Raw genomic sequence first — 22088 nt, 5'->3', positions numbered from 1 at the left:
TGCCAGGGCTCAATAGATGTTTGGTGAGAACTATCCCACATGTGGGTATATTTTTGATGTATTAGTGGGAGGAGGTGAGCTTCACATCGTACTACTTCACCATCTTGATTGCTCTCCCCAGAGGGAACTGTGTTCTGAATGGTGATGCCTGTTAAGGCTCAGTAGTTTCCCTACCCGGAGAAAATCCCATGGACGGAGGAGCCTGGAAGGCTACAGTCCATGGGGTCGCTGAGGGTCGGACACGACTCGGCGACTTCACTTTCACTTTTCACTTTCATGCATTGGAGAAGGAAATGGCAACCCACTCCAGTGTTCTTGCCTGGAGAATCCCAGGGACGGGGGAGCCTGGTGGGCTGCCATCTATGGGGTCGCACAGAGTTGGACACGACTGAAGTGACTTAGCAGCAGGTTCCCTACCAAACGTTAAGAGGCTGTATGCAGAAGAGGTGTGAGTAAGGCTGTTAACCTAGGGCTTCCATAACAGGAACAGCCAGGACACACACACATACAGTGCCCATGTTCTGCCAAGTCATCTGGAGGCATAAGTGGAACACCGGCCACCCATCCTATCTTGGCTTTTCCGTGGCTGGGGAAGCATCTGGAAGATCCACTTCAGTGGCCCGGGCGGGTCTTGGAAAGCTTAAGGAAGACACAGAGTTTGGGAGTCCTGTCTTGCACCTCAGGAGGTATGTCCCAGCTCTTATGTACAGAAATCATGGATCAGAAGATAGGGTTCTCTAAGGCAGCTGTGCTTCCCTGGGGTTGCTTGCTTGTCTGCAGCAGCTAAGTCTCCTCCCGAGGGTGCCTTGCCACAGTTGAAGGTTTAACCCTTGTGTGGACCTCACAGGTCTTGGCTGTTCTCCACCCAAGCAGCTTACCCTGCGGCCTCCCTAGACTTCCCTGCTGGCCAGTCAGGCTCAATGTTGATGCCTGCCGATGGGAGTGTATAAGCACAACAAAGACCAATATGGGGGGAGGGGATAAATTAGGAATTTCGGAATAACAGATACACACTATGACATATAAAATAAACAACAGGAACCTACTGAATAGCACAGGAAACAGTATTCATATCTTGTAATAACTAACAGAAGAATCTGAAAAAGGTAACTATAGATATTGGAGAAGGCAATGGCACCCCACTCCAGTACTCTTGCCTGGAAAATCCCATGGACAGAGGAGCCTGGTAGGCTGAAGTCCATGGGGTCACTAGGAGTCGGACACGACTGAGCGACTTCACTTTCACTTTTCACTTTCATGCATTGAAGAAGGAAATGGCAACCCACTCCAGTGTTCTTGCCAGGGATGGGGAAGCCTGGTGGGCTGCCGTCTATGGGGTCGCACAGAGTCAAACACGACTGAAGCAACTTAGCAGCAGCAGCAGCAGCAGCAGATATAGATATATATGTATAACTGAATCACTTTGCTGTACACCTAAAACATTGTAGATCAACCATACTTTAAAAAAAACCAATACAGCTTCATCACCGAGGCCTCCCAGTCCTGTTGAGGCCACTGCTCCCTGTAGTCAGAGGAGGTCCTGGCTATAGTGAATAGTGGGCATGCTGTGGCCAGACCAGACAAGAGCCAGAGTTGGGTCTTGGAACAGCACATGAGCTGACACCGGTCCAGTAACATCACTGGGCCCACCTTCTTCCCTCTCCTTCCAATAGCACAGTTTCTTCTCTGATCAGTCTTCATGGTGGACTCACCTGGGGCCTGCTGGGCTTATTCCAACCTTGGGTAGTCTCCCAGTAGGAACACCCTCATTCCACTAGTTCCTTCTCCCTTCCTGTCTAGAACTTCACAGGGTGCAGTTATGGCCACTGCATTGGGCCCATTCACTGTGATCATCCTTTTAAATGGAAGTCAAGCCTAGCCTGGCCTTCTAGTACAGTCTGAGTGACCTGTCACCCCTGCTTAGAAACCAGTTTTTGCCTGACTGCAGCCAAAGATGCCATCTGTTTTGATTGTCAGAATGGCATTTCACTTCTTAGTCTGGGCCAATCATTCATGTCATCTATCCAGGCTCCTTGGATAAAAGGCTGATTCCAGATCCAGGACCAGAGCAGGAAAGTACAAGGCGGCTAGAATATCTTGTGAAGTATCCTTAAAAAGACAGGGATACAAGAGCTAGCTTGAAGGAACTCAGATTGGCCAAATGTGGTACAATCTGAGCATCAAAATAATTGGTAACTGTTCACAGGATAATCCATGAGTCCATACTAAATGAACAAAAAAATTTTTAATGTAAGAGAAAAGAAAGCTTCTCCTTAACAACAGAATGCCAACAGTAAATGTGTAAGAAACTATGGGAGTGAGAATATCACTTGTCATTTTGTAGCCTTCATGGTACTTCATTCAGCAAAAATGATCAATCCAGGCTAAAACTCATGGGTGATAATTAGATGGGGAACAGGATATTTAGAGGCTTAAAGTATTTCTCCAAAAACTAACTACAAAAAGAAAAGTAGTAACTCCAAAGTGGAGAGATTATAAACTTAAAGACAAACCAACATCACATGCTGACTGTGATGCGTATGGAGCAGAGCAACACGTCTGTAAATTCCCTGCCGAAAATGTATATCCTGAATCTAATCATAAGGAGATGCCAGGTAAACCCAAGTTGAGGGATACTCTGCAAGATGGCTAATTTACTCTTCAAAATGTCAAGGTTAGGAACGGCAAAGACTGAGGAATTGCTTCAGATGAAATAAGACCAATGAAGTGTGATGGACAAAACGTGAATATGAGCTGTGGGCCAGATCCGAGTTCCTGCTTTTGGTAAGTGTAATGCGCTTATGGAAGAGAAAGGCCTCATTATTCTTAGGATATACACACCGAAGTACTTAAGATAAAAAGGGTGCTTTTCTCAAACTGTCCCAAATGGTTCAAAAGGAAATATATAAGTGCACAAAGCAAATAATAAATAGGATGACGCATAAACAGTTGGAGCGCCTGGGTAAAGGATATACAGGAGTTCTCTGTATATGACTGTAATTATTCTTGCAACTTTCTAAGTATGACATTATATAAAAATAAAGTTCTTAAAAGAAGATGCTTTAAAAATTTTTACCTAATTAGTTTTTTTTTATGTTGAGTCCTCTGCAAGGATGTTAAATATTCCTTCTTTGATCTCATTACTGTCAACAGTGTCAGCAGGTCAGGGCCACTTCCCTCCAAGGAAAAGACTTCATTCTGTTAACATTCTATAAGTTATTCCACAAACTGCAAATCTTATTAAGGGTATAAGCCTCTAGCCCACAGTCTGTTTTTCTTCAAAGAGATCATCAAGCGATTATGACAAGTAACTTGGTGGGATCAAGGAATCCTCTGGGAATGCATTAATAAATAAGTGGGGTTTGAGAGCCAGGAAAAACCTAGTACAATCCCATTATTCTACAAGTGTGTACTGCCGGATAGCTCTGCCAAGGAAAGAAGGTGCCACTTATGGACTCTAGCTCACTCTGGACACTGCTGTTTATATACTGGGCACTGTGCTAGGCGCCCTCTCTCGAGACTTGTTGGAAAGGGCCCCCTTTTGAGCCTTCTGATCCACAAACCCTTTGATGTGCGAAAACTGGCTTTTCAGTCTCTTGGGACCACATCACCTACACTTAGTGAAGTACACCTGTTGTCACCCAGGACAAGTATACAGCTGACCCCTGAACAACGCAAGAAGTTAGGGGCACCGACCCTCCACACAACTGCAAAATCCACATATGATTCAGGCCAGCCCCTGTATCTGTGGTTGCACATCTGCAGGTTCAACCAACCACTCAGGAGGTGCTGTAGTGTTTACTACTGGAAAAAGTCCACGTCTAAGTGGACCCAAGCAGTTCATATCCATGTTTTCAAGGGTCAGCAGTATACTTACCACTCAAGGCCTTTCCCCATCCACACCACCCCTCGGTGCGAGTGACGGAAGTGACCCACACGGTGCCTGCTTCCCCATGAGGACAGAGGCTGCTCAGAGGCCAGTCATATGCTGTGATCTAATCACTGCTGGAAATTAAGCCTTGAGGTGTCAAAACCATCAGAATCTAAACGTATTCATGATGACACCCGCAAACACATTAGGGATTCTTTTCCCAAAGTCAAATCAGGATTATTATTTTTTCTGATGCAGTCACATACCTGATTTTTGCAACAGCTTAGATAAAGAAAAATAACAGGCATTTAGATTTCCTGCTCACACCTCTGCTGGAGGGAAGTGCCCGCTTCCCAGGATCAGACACAAACGGGGACAAGCCAGACAAGAACATGGAAAATGGGCATTTCAGGCCTGGTCATGTGTTAGAAGTGACTCTGACAGCCGCACCCCAGTAATCGAAGAAATACAAGGATCACATGCCCTGAATTAATCATCCAAGGCCCATTTCTACTATGTCTTCCCTAACAGATGGCCCAGCTGCTGTGTAAACATCTTCCTTTCTCATTTTCAGAGAGAGGTGGGTTCTCTCTTCCTTCTTCCACTGCCCCCGGCCCCCCAGCATGAGCCCCACATACTGCACTGCTCCCACTGCCTCAGGAGAACCTTGAAGAACTGAGTCTGAGCATCAGCCATATACTTGAGACTTTGTGTCACAGTCCCGTTCCTCACAGCAACCCTCTGGACACCACTTCTCCATATTCCCCTGGCAGATAAGATGGGTGGCAGTAAGCACCCCTTCCCATCTGCTTCTGGTATGGCTTCCTGTAACTAGAGGCTGGAGAGCTGAAACCTATTTCTAAGACACCCTCACTGCTAGGATTCTGGACGAAATGAGATCCCTACACGTGTACTCACAGAGGAAGGAAGCAAGGTAGGCTGCCAGCCTCTTGAACTTTGGGCTGTCCATGCTGACAAGCCAGGAAGTGGAAGCCTGGATACTGAAAGTATGGGTGGCTAAACCAGCATTCCAGTTTCAAGTTACCAGCTTCATGAATTCCGGAAGCAGCTGAATTCAAGAAGCTTCATGAATTCAAGTGGCTTCTTCATGCCTGGCCAGCCACCCAAGCTGTGTTCTTCAACTCAGCAGTTCTAGCAGCAACTTCCTGACACCAGCTCCTGCAACTTTTTAACAATTTCGTACCATTTTGTCCATGTGTTAAACTCCTTTCTCCTTAAGAACATCTAGGACCATTTGTTTTCTGTACTGAGCTCTGACCAATTAATTCACTGGCTTTCAAGGCTCACCCCTGCCCTGTGTGTGGCCTGAGCCAAGCTGAGCAACTGATTTAATCACTTCCTCTGATTTGGTTCTGCTTTGTTTCAGTAGCCCAGAACTAAGTTAGCATGTTTGGGCAACCCCATCACACTGGTGACCTGAAGCCTCCTCTCCCAGCCCTGCTGGGCTTTGTCCTCACCATGGACGCCGGTGGTCCTTCCAGACCTAAGCACAGCATTTCACATTTCTCTTAATGTTAACCTTTATCCATTAGATGTGGCTCAAGGTTCAGCCTGTGAGATCTTTTGCCTCCGACCGTCCCACATCCCACACATGAACCATCTGCCATTTATAGTCACAGTGACACCAAAGCAGAGACAGAGAGTCCAACAGGGCCTTGCTTTATGTTTCTGCTTCAGACCAACACAACTGAGGTGCTGGCATCTGGCTTCATGCCCGTGCCAAAGCAAGGCTTCTTCTTTAACCCTCTTTCTTTAAAAATAAAAATGCAAATGAACAGAAGGAGTGGCCAAAATGTTGTGTCTGGGAACGCACACCTCTAGGTCATTTTCCTTCGCTTTGACTGACGGTCCAAGGACTGGGCTGGAGGCAGCGGGATGGACAGAGTGCCCAGTCTGTGCTCCTCCTCCCCACCCGCTGCCAGAGAAACCTTTCTTTTGGAGATCTTCAGCCTCATGGCTTTCGCTATCTCCATCATCCTAAGGAACAAACACATAAAACAAGGGAGAGTCTCCTCAATGTGATGCTCAGGGAAGCTTGACAGGCAGGAGGGGGTGGCACATTTGTGCTCCAAGCCTCAAAGACAGAATCCCAAAGGTGGACACAGGAGCAAAGCTCCGAGCAGGGACTGACAAGATCGCTGACAGCCATCAGATTCCCGTGTCAATGTGTAGCGGTTAGAAAATGCCTATACAAGTGATAGAAAACCAGGTTATCTGACTCCTGTTGATAACTGTTTACTTCCTATAACAAGGATCAAGCACTTACCAGAATTTTACAGACTCCAAGAATCTATTTGTCTTTAATGTTCAACCTCACTATCCGTGAGAAGCCATGTGTGCACAGCCCTCAGAATAATCCTGCTCCAGACTGCTGGAAGAGTCCAGATGAAGGCGTTTTCCTAGGCGCTCTTGGACCACCACCAGGGTCCTTGGGTGTCAGATACTCCTTAATCACTGACAAAGGCCAACACACCCTGCGATTCAGCACCCTGGCGGTTATGCTCCCTACTCAGTCTGAATCCCTTCTACCAAGGCTAGAAAGGGCCTGAAAGGTCGCCACTTCTGCCAGCCTTCCCAGTCCGCTCAGAGAAGTGTGAATGTGATAGCCCTGCCAAACTCCTGCTCTGCCTTGCCTTAGACACACCCCCTGGTAGCTCCTTCCATCTGACTCTGAGAGTGCTTTCTGCTAAGCTGAAACTGGGGTTCTCTTATACAACCTCCACCCCCAGGTTACCCCATCAGAATCATACAGAATCCCTCTTTCCAGTGACAGCAACTCGGAGACTGGAGGCTGCTCAATTACATGGGAATGGAAGGCTCATTTCTGAAGCCCGACTATTCCTCTTCTTGTCTGAGTGACCCTGGGAAAGTCACTGCTTTCTCTGAACCAAAGATTCTTCCACTGATTCTTAAGAGAAATCACTGGGAGATTATGACAGATTTGACACTGTGCCTAGCGTAGTTAAGACACACAGTAATGTCTGGTTGCCTGTCCATTCAGTCAATCATTCATTCATCTAAAGATTGTCCCCAGGTCCCTCAATAGTGTGTCACACTTTCCAGCAGTACCAGAACTACATCAAGGCTCCCTAAGAGAGCTTTTTCTTCTGTTATGCTCACCTTTTCTCACTGAGCTTCAGGTCCCTCTGTAACATTGTCAGGTCAATCTGGAAGCCACTTATGTGCAAGGCCAGTACGATCACATAGGCGGTGATCTTTGCCTTCATAGAGTCTGAAATTAAGTTCCGCAAACTGCAAATCAGTGGTAGAAAAAAAGAGACAAAATTAAACTCCAAGATGATTTCTCCAAAAGGAAAGGAAAATATCCAAGCCTATTCCCATATGCATTCAACTGTCTTCTCATCTTGGGGAGAGGAAAAGGAATCTGAGCAACATCCCTCGTCCTGTCACACTGCCTGAGCCTTCACACACAGTGGAGCCAATCCCAGTGTCCCTCCAGGGAGGACAAAAAAGGCTGCATTTCCACCTTCCCCAGGCACAGTTGGAGCCTGCACTGGTGCAGACCATCCCCATCCTCCCAGCCTGCTCAGCAGGGGTGCTGGGAAAACAGTCATTCCACACTTGGCTGCCCATGATTCTTCAAGCAGTCAGAACAGGACACAGCAAGCAAAAAGCAGGAAGGAGGCCCAGGTGTGCTGCTTAGGGGGCTTCCCCAAAGTCATCCCCCTGACCTGCCCCTGCCTGCATCACCACCTCTCCATACAACACTGGTTCTGGGGACACTGGGAAGGCGTCCCTGGAAAAAGTGTTTGGTGTAGTCTTTGTTGCAGGACTTCCCAGAGCCTTAATGAGAACTTCTCCCAGAGGGACAGTCTGTACTACAGTGCTGCCTAAACTCACTTACCCAAGACCCTGCTGAGCAGCAGTGCCCACTTCAGCACAGTGACTCAGAACATGGACTGCAATCCAAGCCCCCCTCCCCCCCGATCCTGCTCTCTCCTTTATAGGCAAAAGCCAAGAAGTCAAGCCCCCTGACCTGCCGTTGTTGTAGGTCAGGCAGGTGAACTGCTTTAGTAGTTTGGTGTTGATGATGTGGGGGACTCCGGGTCCCAGGGCACCTACAAGACAAAATAGAGTTTGATCATTTTCTTTCAAAACTCTCAGGCCACACCTCACCTATGAGCTGGGAGACAAGGATAACAGCGGGCCCTTGGACTAAACAGAGGCATGTAGGAAGACAAAAAGGGGCCCATGAAACAGAACAGCCACCTTCAAATGAACACAGGCTCAGGTGTGTTTCGCCTGCAGACCATACGTGCACAAAAGATGTTCATGACAGGGCAGTGACGAGAAAGAAAACCAGACTCCAATGAGGCCTAAAGACACATGATTCAAAGATGTTAGAAAGAGAAACAGATTGTGGAGAAAGCTCAGGGAGAGGGAAAGGAAGGGAGATTGGAATGTGAAAATAAGAATTAAGCAGACACTGAAAAACATGGGTACAGGCACAGCTCAGAGTTACTGCACGCTTGGCTTGAGACCACCACAATAAAGCAAGTCACACGAACTGCGTGGTTTCCCAACGCGTGTAAGTTAGGTTTACAGTACACTGTAGTCTCCTAAGTGTGCAGTCGTATCAAGTTTTTTTTAAAAGTGTCCAATAATTAATTAAAAATTAAAAACCAATGTGCATACCTCAATTACAAGATACCTTACTGCTAAAAAATTGCTGGCCATCATCTGAACCTTCAGTGTGTCCTAGCAGTGACATCAAAGATCACTTGATCATAGACCATCATAATTTAACAATGTAAAAGTTGAAAATATTCACAAACAGTGAAAACATTCACAAACATAGACACAAAGTAAGCAGACTCTGTTGGAAAAATGGAAAATGGTGCTGACTTGGTCAACCCAGGGTTGCTGCAAACCTTCAATCTGTAAAAATCATGGTATCTGTGAAGCATGGCAGAATGGGATGTTCCTGTATAGACCCCAGGTGCCCAGTCACAGTAACACAACTGTACACACCTTAGGCCTCAAATCACAGGTGTCTCTCTCTGGATTTCCAACTCTGGGTGGCTGTGAGTATGTGGCAGACACCCATGCCCTGGTGACAGGTGACATGGGCTACCAGCAGAAACTGACTTCCCAACGAGCCAGAAAGAGCTGACACAACAGCATGCCAAGGCCTTCATAAGCAAGGCCAACTTTTATCCCCATAGAGCTATTTCTAACCATCCCCTAGAACATTCACTTGATTGGACTGGATGTTACACTTTACCTAACATAGAACAGAAGTAGTGAATGTTAGCTCTGAGCAATCATATAATCCAACTCGACTCTATTTTCAGACGAAAGAGCTTGGAGAGTTCTCTTAGCACATCAGCAGTACCCCACTGTTACACAGTTATAAGTGAAGACCTGGAAAGACATGTCCATTTCTTCTCTCACTAGAGCTAGTCTAATAATTATAGACAGATAACAGACTGGAAATAACTAGAATAAAATGCCTATCATGATATATAAACCCCAGTGTTCATTGTATCCCTGCTTACAAGAGCCAAGACACAGAAGCAACCTAAATGTCCATCAAGAGATGAATGGATCAAGATGTAGTATATGTATTTCTATGGAATATTACTCAGCCATAAAAAGTATGAAATGATGCCCTTTGCAGCAACATGGGTGGACCTAGAGATTATCGTAATAAGTAAAGCCGGACAGAGAGAGCCAAATATAATATCACTTTTATGTGGAATCTGAAGAAAATGATACCAATCAGACTCATAGACATAGAAAATAAACGTATGGTTACCAAAGGGGAAAAGCAAGGGAGGGAGGGATAAATTAGGAGTTTGGGACTAACAGATACACACTACTATATATAAAATAACAAGGACCTACAGTATAGCACAAGGAACTATATACAGTATCCTGTAATAATCTATAATGGAAGAAAATCTGAAAAAGAATATATATATGTATAAATACATATGTAACTGAATCACTTTGTTGTATACTTGAAACACACTGTAAATCGACTATTTCAATTAAAAAAAAAGTCTATCATGGACTTACTTTTCCGCTTAATCACTTTCTGCGCTCGAAATTTGATGAGGGCGTCCAGGTACCATATGCACCGCGCCTGGCGGTCTCGGCTCTCCTCATTTGATGGCAAAGACTTCAAGGCTTCTATGACAAAGGAGCAGTGACTGCAACAAGGGAGACAAAAGGGGAAATGTGTAAGACCAGCCAGTAGGCACCCCCAACACCTGCTATACAGTCAACAGCTGAGGAAGGGCCATCCCACCCGCTCCTTACATAGGAGGAGCGTGAATTTAGTGCAGGGGGAGTAAAGGTCTAGACAGTAAATATACATTTCGTGAGCAAATGGTCACTGCCACTGCAGTGCAAAGGCAGCCACTGATTAACACATGAATGAATGACTGAAGCTATGTTCCAATAAAACTTTATTCACAGGCAGTGTCCAAGACTCAGCACTCTGGCCACAGCTGCCCACTCCTGATGTGGTGGTCTGGAGCATGGGCTCTCAACTACCTGGGTCTGAATCCCCTCTCTGCCATGCAGTGGCTCAGGCAAGTTTCTGAACATCTCTGTTTTGGTTTCTTTACCTCTAAATTAAGTACCCTCACCCTATGGATTTTTGTGGAGTAAATGAGACAATGCAATGAAAGTGGTGCTTGGCACAGGGAAGAGTCCCATCAGTGCTGGCTGTTATTTTTACATACTGTTGTTCTACCACTATCACGATCATGGAATCGCAGCCATAAAAGGCTCTTCAATGTCATCTCACGGCAGCCTCCTTGTACAGATGGGAAAACTAAGGCTCAGAGAGGGGAAGACCACACAGTCCATCAGGCAGATGGGGACTCAGTTCTCTAGACTCCCAGCCCAGAGCTCATTCCAGTACCTGGCCCTGAGCCACAATCACATTAAGATAATGAAGAACCATCAATGAAGCTTTTTTTGGAAATGGATCTTTAGAGGACAGGGGGGTGGGAAATGTATTTTCTACGACTTTGGATTTCACTGACCAGTAAAATTTCCAAACAAATATCTAGGGAACCAACCTAGGGCTGACAACATTTTTTCAGGATAAAATTATTAAAAGAAAAACTCAAAAGCAAAAATATCCCCCACTACCATCATAAAAGAAAAGCTGTTTTAAAAGGCAAAAAAAGGGGGAGGGGAGTAGAGGCAATCATCTCTGAATTAATTAAAACATACTATATTTATAGAACATAATTCAGGGCTTCCCTGATTGTCCACTGGTTAAGAATCCATCTTGCAGGACTTCCCTGGTGGTCCAGTGGCTAAGACTCCCTAACGCAGGGAGCTCAGGTTCGATCCCTGGTCAGGGAATGAGATCCCATATGCCACAATGAAGACCCGGTGCAACAAAAAAATAAATAATTAAAAAAAAAAAAAGAAAGAACAAGAAGAAATTAAAAAAAAAAAAGAAGAATCATCCATCTTGCTATACAAAGGACACTGGTTTGACCCCTGGTCTGGGAAGATCCCACATGCCCTGGGGCAACTAAGCCCGTGCATCCCAACTACTGTGCAGCAACTTTTGAAGCCTGGGCGCCCTAGAGCCCTGCTCTGCAACAAGAAAAGTCACTGCAATAAGAAACCTGAGCACCGCAACTAGATTAGCCCCTGCTCACCACACCTAGAGAAAGCCTGCACAGTGATGAAGACCCAGCACAGCCAAAAATAATAAACAATAAAAAACCAATAAATGAATAATATATATAATTTAACTTTAGAAAAGCTCACTCAACACATCACCACAGATAAACTATCACTTCAGCAGGCACCTACTCCCAGGCCAGCCCTTGGACCTGGTGTAACACTGTAGGGGGAATACAGGTCCGCTCCAGTTCTCAGCCCCAGCCTATAAGGCCTCACCACCCTCTGCCCAGCCACATGATCCCTGCACTCAGAGGCCAATGCTCTCCCTTGAATGCTACCCGCAGCCTCGGGGCAATAGGCCTAGGAGCCCAAACACTGGAGCAAGCACTAGCTCGTTCACGCCCAAATGCTGAAGAGACAGATGTCCTCGGTGACTGACACCCGAGGTCTCCTTCATGTCTGACTACAGTAAGTGTGTGTCCCAACACCACAACCCAGACTCTCCATCCGCCCAAGTGCGATACCTGTTCTCTTCAATCATCTTCAGTATTTCTTCTGAGGTGACATTCCTAAATGCTTCAGATGGGCTCTGAAGAGCGTCATACTCCACAGGGGAAAGAACTAGTTACAGGTCAAGAAAAACCCAAGCAAAGTGGAAACATCAACTAGCTAGATCATGTTGTAACAGCCTCATCTTAGAAATGGGAAAACTGAGGCTGAGAGGGGGTGATAACACAGTATGTTTGGGCAGAGCTTCTGGGACTCAGCTCTCCTGACTCCCAGCCTAAGCTCATGGTCTGCCTGGACTTTTCTGTCTTCTCTTATCACAAAGCTGCTGCAGGCATCTTCCATCTGAGTAGAATCACAAGTATGGAGACTCTACATTCTAACCTTTCCTTTTATAAAATCGGCCTAGCCTAGACTCTGGGCACTGGCCAACTTAAAAGTCATATTTTGATTCTTTGTGGAGAGTGAGCCCCACCCACGGAGCCGAGCTGTGGGCATTTTGCTGAGGGATGGGTTTGTCCTCAGCTACTGGGGAAGCCTCGCTGACTTCCCAGCAACAGTGCTGGGGCAACAGCAAGCGTCTGGGGCGAGCTTTTATGAGCATCACAGGACCACCAACATCCTCAGAGAGCCCGGCCATGGCACTGCCATGCGAACATCTCTACTTGGGAAATGAGGTGGCGCTTCTACTGCAAGAAGGATACGGTCTTCAAACTTATACACGTCTTCAGGCTTGGCTGCATCGGCGTGGCAGGGAGGGAGACAGACAGAGTCATCCTGCAAGTCATCGTGGATGGCGTCACTGACCAGGGCTTTTCAGTAAAGGAAGAGTCAGCATCAGTGTCACCCTGCTTAGCTTTGGGTTCCCCAATGCTCTCTGCAACCTGTGCACTTGAGATTATCATCGGCCCAGAACCCCCTCATCTGAACTTCTTCATGTATTGTGAGTGAAAGAGAAAGATCAAATTATAAAATTGTAACTATCATACAGGAATAACCACATCTGAATTAAGTATGCACACAGACAAGAGAGAGGAAAACTATAACAGCTGGTCTTGTAGAACGATATGAAAATGGGTGAATTTTTTTTTCTTTTTAAATGTCTTCAGCTATTAAGTTTACTGTTAATAGCTGAGAATAAACTGAATAAAAAAATTGAAAAATTTACTTAAGACATTAAACTGTATCTGACCATATGGAGACATATTTCTATGTTTCTAAATGGGAAAACATTATATAAAGATGCTGATTTTCCCCATATTAATCCCAAACGGATTTTGAGAGAATTTAACAAAATAATTCTTAAGATCATCTGGAAGAAAAAGTACGCTACAACAGCGTACATTTGCGAACAATAAGGATGAAGCTGCCCCATCAGACGATAAACTGGATGGTGAAGCTACTATAATCAGAAGGACCATATGCTGCTACACGAACAGCCAGTCAGAATGCTGAGACAGAACCCAATTAAGAATGTGGTAAAATGATAAAGATGACTTTTTAAATCATTTTTTACACAAGGAAAAGATGAAGTTGGGGACAACTCGCTAATCATTTGGAAAAGATAAAATGAGGTTTGTACCATAGACCAAAAAAAAGGTCATTAAGATGTAAAAGTAAAAAGTAAAACTGTGAAAGGAGTGAAAGAAAATATTTATATAATCATAGGGTATGGAAAGGTTTTCTAAAATTTCCTAAAATTTCATTTTAATAGGAAAACTACTTGACTGAGCTCACTGAGGGCGGGCCACGTCAGCTGTTTCTCATAATTCCCAGAGTCTATTTCGAATAAGGCCTTCAGGGAGAAGCAGGAAGGAATACAGCCCTAACTCCCATCATGTCCATCTGTGAGGCAGGTAAAGGATCTCAAGAGAAGGGACAGCTGTCTCTAGAAGCAGCCTCTAACCCCAAGTTTCAGCTGCTTACCAGTCACACCCTTTGTATCAATTATATTCTCTGCAGCTTTAGCCACTGCACGATTCAAAGATTCACTGCCAACTTTGTTCATTCTCCTGGAGTTCAGAGCTCGCTTCTGTTTGGTGGTACCGAAGGCTTCAATGCAAGAATCCATCTGTGCCAAAGACAAATTTGGTCACTGGAGACAGGCTGAGCACTGCTACTCCTAGCTGTGTGACTACAGGGAAACTCTCAGCTTCTCTGAGCCATCAATATCACACCTGTAAACTGGGCTGCTGCTACTGCTGCTAAGTCACTTCAGTCGTGTCTGACTCTGTGTGATCCCATAGACGGCAGCCCACCAGGCTCCTCCGTCCCTGGGATTCTCCAGGCAAGAACACTGGAGTGGGTTGCCATTTCCTTCTCCAATGCATGAAAGTGAAAAGTGAAAGTGAAGTCGCTCAGTCGTGTCTGACCCTCAGCGACCCCATGGACTGCAGCCTTCCAGGCTCCTCCATCCATAGGATTTTCCAGGCAAGAGTACTGGAGTGGGATGCCACTGCCCTCTCCGTAACTGGGCTGACTCATACCTAACTACTCATAGGCTTGTTGTAAGAACCAAAAGATACTAAGAGATCTGAAGTGCTTGTTTTATAAACTATAATGAGCTATTTATAAATCAACAGTGTTTCCATCTGTAAAATGAAAAGACTTGACTAGAATTAGTGTCAGTAAATCTGGGGCACACAGCTCACCGTTTTCCAATCCTATACCCACAACAGACACTGCTAACAGATCACTCATTCCCTCTCTGAGCCTGCAGACAGCCTCACACCCTTCTCCATACAGTGCTCCAGGCAGTCCTGAAGATCCAATCAGTCTGCCATCCTAGGATGAGATGAGCCTGTACAAAGCTACTACATTGACAATCCTAAAGTTTACTTTGTCTTGATGTGAAGTTTCCAGGCTATAACCAGTATTTTCTGAAACTTGGATTAAATCCTGAAAATAAGTGCTATGCTACACCTGTAGCAACAGCCCAGCAGAGAACCAGTTCCAGATGCTGGCACAGACCTGTGCACAACTGCCCCAGATACGGCATCTGCTCTCTGTGAGGCCACAGAGGCCTCTGCAGGTAGGAACTGTCCAGAGAGCCACAGACTGAATGAACTGGGAGCACCCAGGGAGAACTGTGCATTTTTATATTACTGATGGAGAAATTCAAGGCCTGGAAGGAACTCACTTTAGGCCTCACATCTTAGCTGTCACACTTACCTTTTCTCTGAAAGATTTGGCTTGACTCTCTGGTGTTGATTCACTCTCAACTGATTCATCTACAAAACATAAAACAAACAAAAAAAGCAAACTGTTAAGTTTGCCTGCAGACAGCTGCTAAGTCGCTTCAGTTGTGTCCGACTCTGTGTGACCCCAGAGACGGCAGCCCACCAGGCTCCCCCGTCCCTGGGATTCTCCAGGCAAGAACACTAGAGTAGGTTGCCATTTCCTTCTCCAATGCATGAAAAGTGAAAGTGAAAGTGAAGACGCTCTGTCGTGTCCGACTCTTAGCGACCGCACTGACTGCAGCCTACCAGGCTCCTCCATCCATGGGATTTTCCAGGTAAGAGTACTGGAGTGGGGTGCCACTGCCTTCTCCATTGCCTACAGACAGTAAGAGTGTTTAATATTTGGTTAACAGTTAATCTAAGAAAACCACATTTCTCTACTCCAGGACTTCCCAGAGCTTAACATGCATGTGTACTATGAACACTCAGTATGAAGCTTCAGTATACAGGTAGAGGATCTGGAGAATAACTATGGAATCAAGTGAAGGGATCCAAGGAAACATGAGGCCTCCAGGTGAAGTGACTTGCCCTAGGCAATGCAGAGACGGGATTAGAAACTAAGTCCTGTGCTCTTTCCAGTATATAGCTTTGCCCTTCTTGTAAAAGAGATGAGGAGGAGGGATCAGGAAGGCTGAGGAGGAGGAAGAGGACATGGGGCTCACCTCCCGTTGACAAATACATCAAAAATACATCTATATGTGGAACAGTTATCATGGAAAACTAACTGAAAATTGGCAGAAGAAAGATTTCCAGGAAACCAGGTAGTAGGGTTGGGACCCCCACCACTGCCCCTCAAAGGGATGTGAAAGGAAAGGAAGGTTTGCATGGGCTCTCCACACCACAGCCTGGCACATGATCTGAGCCAGCCAGCCCCTGGATGTGGGGAAGGTACAAATTAGAAGTACGGCATTAATAGATATAAACTACTATACATAAAATAGATAAGCAACATGAATTTACTGTATAACACAGGGAAGTGTACCCAATAGCTTGTAATAATCTATATTGGAATATCATCTGCCAAAAAACAATATATATATATCATATGCCATACACCTGAAACTAACAAAATACTAGAAATCAACTATGCTTCAATAAAAAAAATATTTTTTCAAATTTTAAGACCTAAAAGTAGGCACAAACATGAGGTATGTATTATTTTACATGAAGCTCTCTGATCTCCCACAAAGTAGTCATATAAGGGGCAATAATCTAGTGGACAGGAGCACAAGTTCTGAAGTGACCTTGCCTGCATTAAATCCCAGGTCTCTTACTTATAACAGCAGTATGTTCCTGCCAAAGTCATTTAACTTCTGTTCCAGGTTCATTGTTGATTAACAAGTGAAGTAAGCGATATAATGCATTGAAAGTGCTTAGAACAGTGCCCAGAGCATAGTAAGGACCCAATAAATGTGTGTGTATTTTTTATATACGCTAGTTAGAATTAACCAATATTTACAAATGTGTTTATATAACAAATTAATGAACAATTTTCTTTGTTCATTGGAAGTTAAAAGAGCATTTGGAGAGTAATTTATATGTTGTTTCATTTGTTTGCAAAGCAGGAAATTCTTCACCTACAGACTATGGATCCCTAGGAAATTCACAGATGACCTTTGGGATGCAAGAGCCCTTTAAAATTATATGCAGAATCTCATATTTCTTGTATATATTATATGTTTCTCAGAAGTACTTCTGGTTCTTTACAAGAAAGACTAAGATCACTGCTTTGCCAGAATGAAGTTATTAGAACTAATGCCTGTGAAGCGGATTCACAATGATCCTAATAATCCTTATCTAATTCCCTCCCCAACCATGGTTCTCAGTATTTAAGATTTAGAAACAGGAGCCCCTTGAGTTTGACCATCTTATCTATCATTTTCAAAGATCCCACTCTAGCCCAATACATTCTAAAATGCCCGAGAAGAGAGGTATTGCAACTTCTCCCAGTGGGTTAGAGAAAAAATAGATCTCTTCCCAAATTACAAAGTGTAAAGACTTTGCATCAACCTTTGTCCAACCTATAAGCAACTTCTACAACCTACCAGAGATTCTAAAACCTCTACCCCAACTAGAACCATTAAGAATTAAGAAAAGCCCTCAATGAAAAAGAGTATCGGACATGCCCTCCATTACTCTGCTCTGATCATTGCTCAACTTGCTTAAACTAAGATTAGATTTTGATCTTCAGTCTGTAAACATTGTAGGGATAGAATCTGTGCCTGTTTTGCTATATTCACAGCCCCTAACTTGTGCCTGGGGCACAGTAGGTCATCAGTAAATATTTGTTGAGTAAAAGCACTTTTAAAACTTTGTCAAATGAAAAAAAAAACCTTTAAAAAAAACAGCTACAAAATGTAGTTTACAAGTCAAACTGATGCATCCAGCAAACCTAAAACACTCAGCCTTTCCTTGAGCCTTCATGACCAGAACCTACCTGAAAACAGTGGCTGCATGTTGAACAGTTCAGCATCATATACTTCCATCTGGCCAGAGGTCTTGTTCAAAATTCCCACAAAGTGCCTGAATAAAGAAGGAATATCAGTGACAATGGATCATTCAAAAGGTATTGTTTATACAATCTCCTTGTTTCTGCTTAAAAGGTGTTACTCATGAGTAACAATAATCCCCCACAGCAGGTATTCTCTGCAAGCACAGGGAAATGAGGGGAGAAAGGGGGAGGGGAGCAGGGAAGTCACCAGGTGATTCTTACAGCCAATCACATTTGGGGTCACTGATGTAGTGGTTAAACCTTTGGGATATAACAATCTAGAACTACACTAGAATTTACTCCATGTATAAATTCTATGGAGGCAAAGACAAAACTTCAGTAATTATGAGAAGACCAGTTTAAACCAGAAAATCTTTGTAAAGAGATGATAAAAGCTTCAAGCACAAACAAATTCATTGGAGCTCTATCAGCTGCTGGGGTAGGGGAGGGGGGAGATGACTCTAAAAGGGCCTTGGTTGTGGTTCATGGATGGATATCTTCACAGGGACACTGCATTATGCAATGCCTGACAGTGAGACGGAACAGGCTGAACAATCTTCATTGTACCAAGAGGTAAACTAGAGGCCAGTAAACGGTGGAGTTGCCCAAGTCAGTAATCTTTCCAGAACTAGACAGAAACTCTGGAGCCTTGGACACTACCAAACCCTTTTACTGTAGTTACTTCCAAGGCAGACTTCTGGCAAACTTTGGTGTGTTGATCACACATCCAAAAATAATGGAGACGGCTGCCTTTAGGAACAAGATAGTTATAAACAATATTTCAAGTTAATGATGTGGTCAAAACTAATGAAGGTCAAAAGGCACAAACTTCCAGTTATAAAATATATAAGTCTTGGAGGTATAATGTTCAGCACAGTGACTATAATACTGCATTATATATTTGAAAGATGTTAAGAGAGTAAGCCTCTAAAGTTCTCATCCCAGGAAAAAATATTGTAACTGTATGGATGTTGACTAGACATTGTTGTGACCATTTTGCAGCATTACATACATTGATCATTTTATCATACACCTGAAACTAATGCTATATGTCAATTACATCTCAACTTTTAAAAAAATTTTAAATTACAAATGAATGAGGTTTTTAGGAAATTAAATAAATGTTAAGTCACTTTTCAATTTCAAGAATGTCTACATGCTGATGTGAAGGTCCCTGGGTCTAGGAACACAGGAACCTGGTAAACCTCTCTAGATTTCCCCCTCTGCAGCTAAAATAAAGTCAGAAAAGAGCGGTGCCAGGGCCGCCGCCGCCACCACCACCATCCCCACTTCTCACAATCACTTTCCCCATCTCTACCTGCACAGAGTATTGCATTTGAGGGCTCCAGTCCCAAAATTGTTTCCCACGTAGGAAAGTCTGTCTGTTTCAGCTGCCTAAAATGTAGAGGAGGGAAGGGCTCCATTATAACCAATGTTGAAAGACAGTAAACATCTTGATGCCCTTTTCCAAGTTTGCAGAAGCTTTAGAATCAAAACTGCAGTGGATAAGACAAGAGAGCCTCTTTGAGAGGATCCAGCTCCACTATCTCTAAGTGAGTCTGGGGTGTCCCTGGTGGAAAGGCAAGAGGACTTTTGAAAAGTTCCAGGCAGTGCTGTTTTCTAGCTAGTCTGAAAGTTCTTGGTGGAGCTGCGCCTCAGGACTCAGAGACAGGCCCTAGGCTTCCACAGCTTAGAGGCATGCAACAAAATGATTCTGCAGGCAACATTAAAGCCCAAGCCTTTCTTGAACCTCTCTGCCCACCTTTATCATGACTGCTCCTTATCTGCTCTCAGGATCACTGCTATTGTTGTTTAGTCACTAAGTTGTGTCCGACTCTTTTGCAACCCCACGGACTATAGCCCACTAGGCTCATCTGTCCATGGGATTTTCTAGGCAAGAATACTGGATTGGGTTGCCATTTCCTTCTCCAGGAGATCTTCCTGACTCAGGGATCGAACTCACGTCTCCTGCACTGGCAGGTAGATTCTTTACCACTGAGCTAGTCACCAAGGAAGCCCCTCAGCGCCATGGAGGTGGTGAATTCATTCCTCAATCAGAGCCAAGCTTCCCTGCCCTCTCCTCATGTTTGTCCTCTTCACCTGCAATACTAACTTCAGCTGTTAAACCCTCCTCCATCCTTCAGGGTTCAGCTCCCATACACCCTTCCTCAGGAAGACATTCTGGCAAGCAAAACCTTCACTGACTCAGCTCACTCTGCCCTGCTCTGTACTCTCTCTCCCTGGGACCCTGAGCTTTGTTTCCTTATGTATGAGTTCCTCATATTCAGTTCTCACCTCTCTAGAGCAGGGAATGCAGATATCTGGGAATGTCTGACATTCTGTTGGCCACAACTAGGAAGCACTACTAGTGAGCAGAAGCCAGGGAAGCTACCAAACATCCAGTGACGCACAAGACAGCCCCCACAACAAAGAATAACATACCTGGGTCAGAATGTCAATAGTGCCGAGGCTAGAAACACTGCTCTATAGTATGAGCTCCCTCAGGGTGGGTCCAGGTCTGACTTAGCTATTTCCCCAGCAGCTTACAGTCCAGGGCCACACTGGGGACTCAATAAATGCTTGTTGATTGAACAAATTAATAAAAAGCCATCACTTCACCACCAGTGTGAAACTGAATGGGGCCTGTCTCCACAACCCAGCCTGCTGGGGCACAATGTTCTTCAAAGGTTCACCTGCTATTCCCCCTCTTTTCTCCTCTCACTCCTTCCTACATCAACCCACACCCAAAGGGCCTCCTGAGGTCTGCAGAGTGGAGGTGACTGGCCACAGCACCACTTACCAGGATCCGCTGACTCCTCTTCCTGGGGTTTGTGGAGTCGTTGTTCTTGTACAAGGTAAAGCGCATGTTGCCTGGATTCTGTAGCCTCCCATTGGAGAACTGGACTGTAAGATTACAGCATAAGAATGAAATGAGAGCAGAAAAATCCAGAGTATGGTGGGGAGGAAATTAATCGTCAATGGGAGGGAGTGACAGACTCGGAGAATGGGGATGGCAAGGAAGCCCGGGTCCTAACCCAAAGCCGTCCTGGTCCAGATGGGAAGAGGGACTGGTGAGGGGTTGGAGCCGTGAGGGGATCCCTGGGGACGGGCCTCCACGGGAAGGAATAACTAGGGGAGTGGGGCTGACTAAGGAGACCTCGGCCAAACCTAGAAAGGCTGAGGGAATCCCTGGCCAATGGGGAGAAGGAAATGGAGCAGGTGTGAGACCTGGTGGGTGAGGGGATGACGGGGTCCTGGATACATACAGCCCCAGCCCTGGGGAGGACGTAACTGGGACGTCCTCATCCACCTGGGAGGTAGTAACAGAGAGACAAGATGACAGGAGATGACAGGAGAGCCCTGGCCAAGCCCCAAGGAGTAGTGGAGCCTATAAGGGGCCCTGGCCCAGCTGGGAATGCGGCTGGACGGACGTGGGAAGTGGAGGGCTGTAGCGGTACAGGAACGGAAGGGGAGGAAGTTACAGGAAAACCTGCTCCAGCTTCGCAGTATTTACCCAGCAGAGCGCTCTGGCTGTCGTCGGGCTCCCCACAATACTGCCACCTCGCACTCGGAAACACCTCCGAGGCCATCTCGCCTCGCTAGCCGCCAATCCCCGGAGTTAAAACAGCTGCAGCTACACGCGGTAAAAGTGCGGCGGGCCGGAAGAGGCGTGGTCTCTCCGGATACCACCCCGCGCACGCAAAGATGCGTGGCTCCGCCCCACAGGACATCGCCCCCTAAGCGCCCTTTTCCTGAGCTCTTAGGCGCGCCTGCCCCGCCACCCTCGCCCCACCCCGCCATGAGGCGTGGCCTCGGTCCTCACCTTGCAGTGCCAGCTTCTCCAACGCGCAGTACCTGATTGGCCCAGCACTCAGCAAGCGCGTTACACCTTGTGTGCTGCTAGGGTGCTCGCGTCTACAAGCCTTGCATGGTGTGGGATTTCTTCATCTGCACAATCTAGGTAGGGTATTGTCTATCTCTCAGTTCAGTTCAGTCGCTCAGTCGTGTCCGACTCTTTGCGACCGCATGAATTGCAGCACGGCAGGCCTCCCTGTCCATCACCAACTCCCGGAGTTCGTTCAAACTCACGTCCATCGAGTCGGTGATGCCATCCAGCCATCTCATCCTCTGTCGTCCCCTTCTCCTTCTGCCCCCCATCCCTCCCAGCATCAGAGTCTTTTCCAGTGAGTCAACTCTTCGCATGAGGTGGCCAAAGTACTGCAGTTTCAGCTTTAGCATCATTCCTTCCAAAGAACACCCAGGACTGATCTCCTTCAGAATGGACTGGTTGGGTCTCCTTGCAGTCCAAGGGACTCTCAAGAGTCTTCTCCAACACCAC

General features: G+C 45.6%; 1 protein-coding gene across 1 annotated transcript; it reads right to left on the bottom strand.

The window, feature by feature from the left end:
* Positions 1–2230: 2230 nt before the first annotated feature.
* Positions 2231–21466, bottom strand: POLR1E (RNA polymerase I subunit E). Its single transcript, XM_027549682.1, has 12 exons — positions 21264–21466; positions 20550–20653; positions 19068–19144; positions 17696–17781; positions 15191–15249; positions 13946–14090; positions 12724–12831; positions 12037–12133; positions 9935–10068; positions 7890–7971; positions 7013–7144; positions 2231–5869 (listed from the first exon to the last, which is right to left on the bottom strand). The coding sequence occupies exons 1-12, from the start codon at positions 21337–21339 to the stop codon at positions 5710–5712; spliced, it is 1260 nt and encodes a 419-aa protein (XP_027405483.1). The 5' UTR covers positions 21340–21466; the 3' UTR covers positions 2231–5709.
* Positions 21467–22088: the final 622 nt, after the last annotated feature.

This window comes from Bos indicus x Bos taurus, chromosome 8 (assembly GCF_003369695.1).
Source record: "Bos indicus x Bos taurus breed Angus x Brahman F1 hybrid chromosome 8, Bos_hybrid_MaternalHap_v2.0, whole genome shotgun sequence".
Taxonomy (NCBI): domain Eukaryota; kingdom Metazoa; phylum Chordata; class Mammalia; order Artiodactyla; family Bovidae; genus Bos; species Bos indicus x Bos taurus.
The sequence above is the reverse complement of the archived record's forward strand: the minus strand, read 5'-3'. Positions and strand labels throughout refer to the sequence as shown.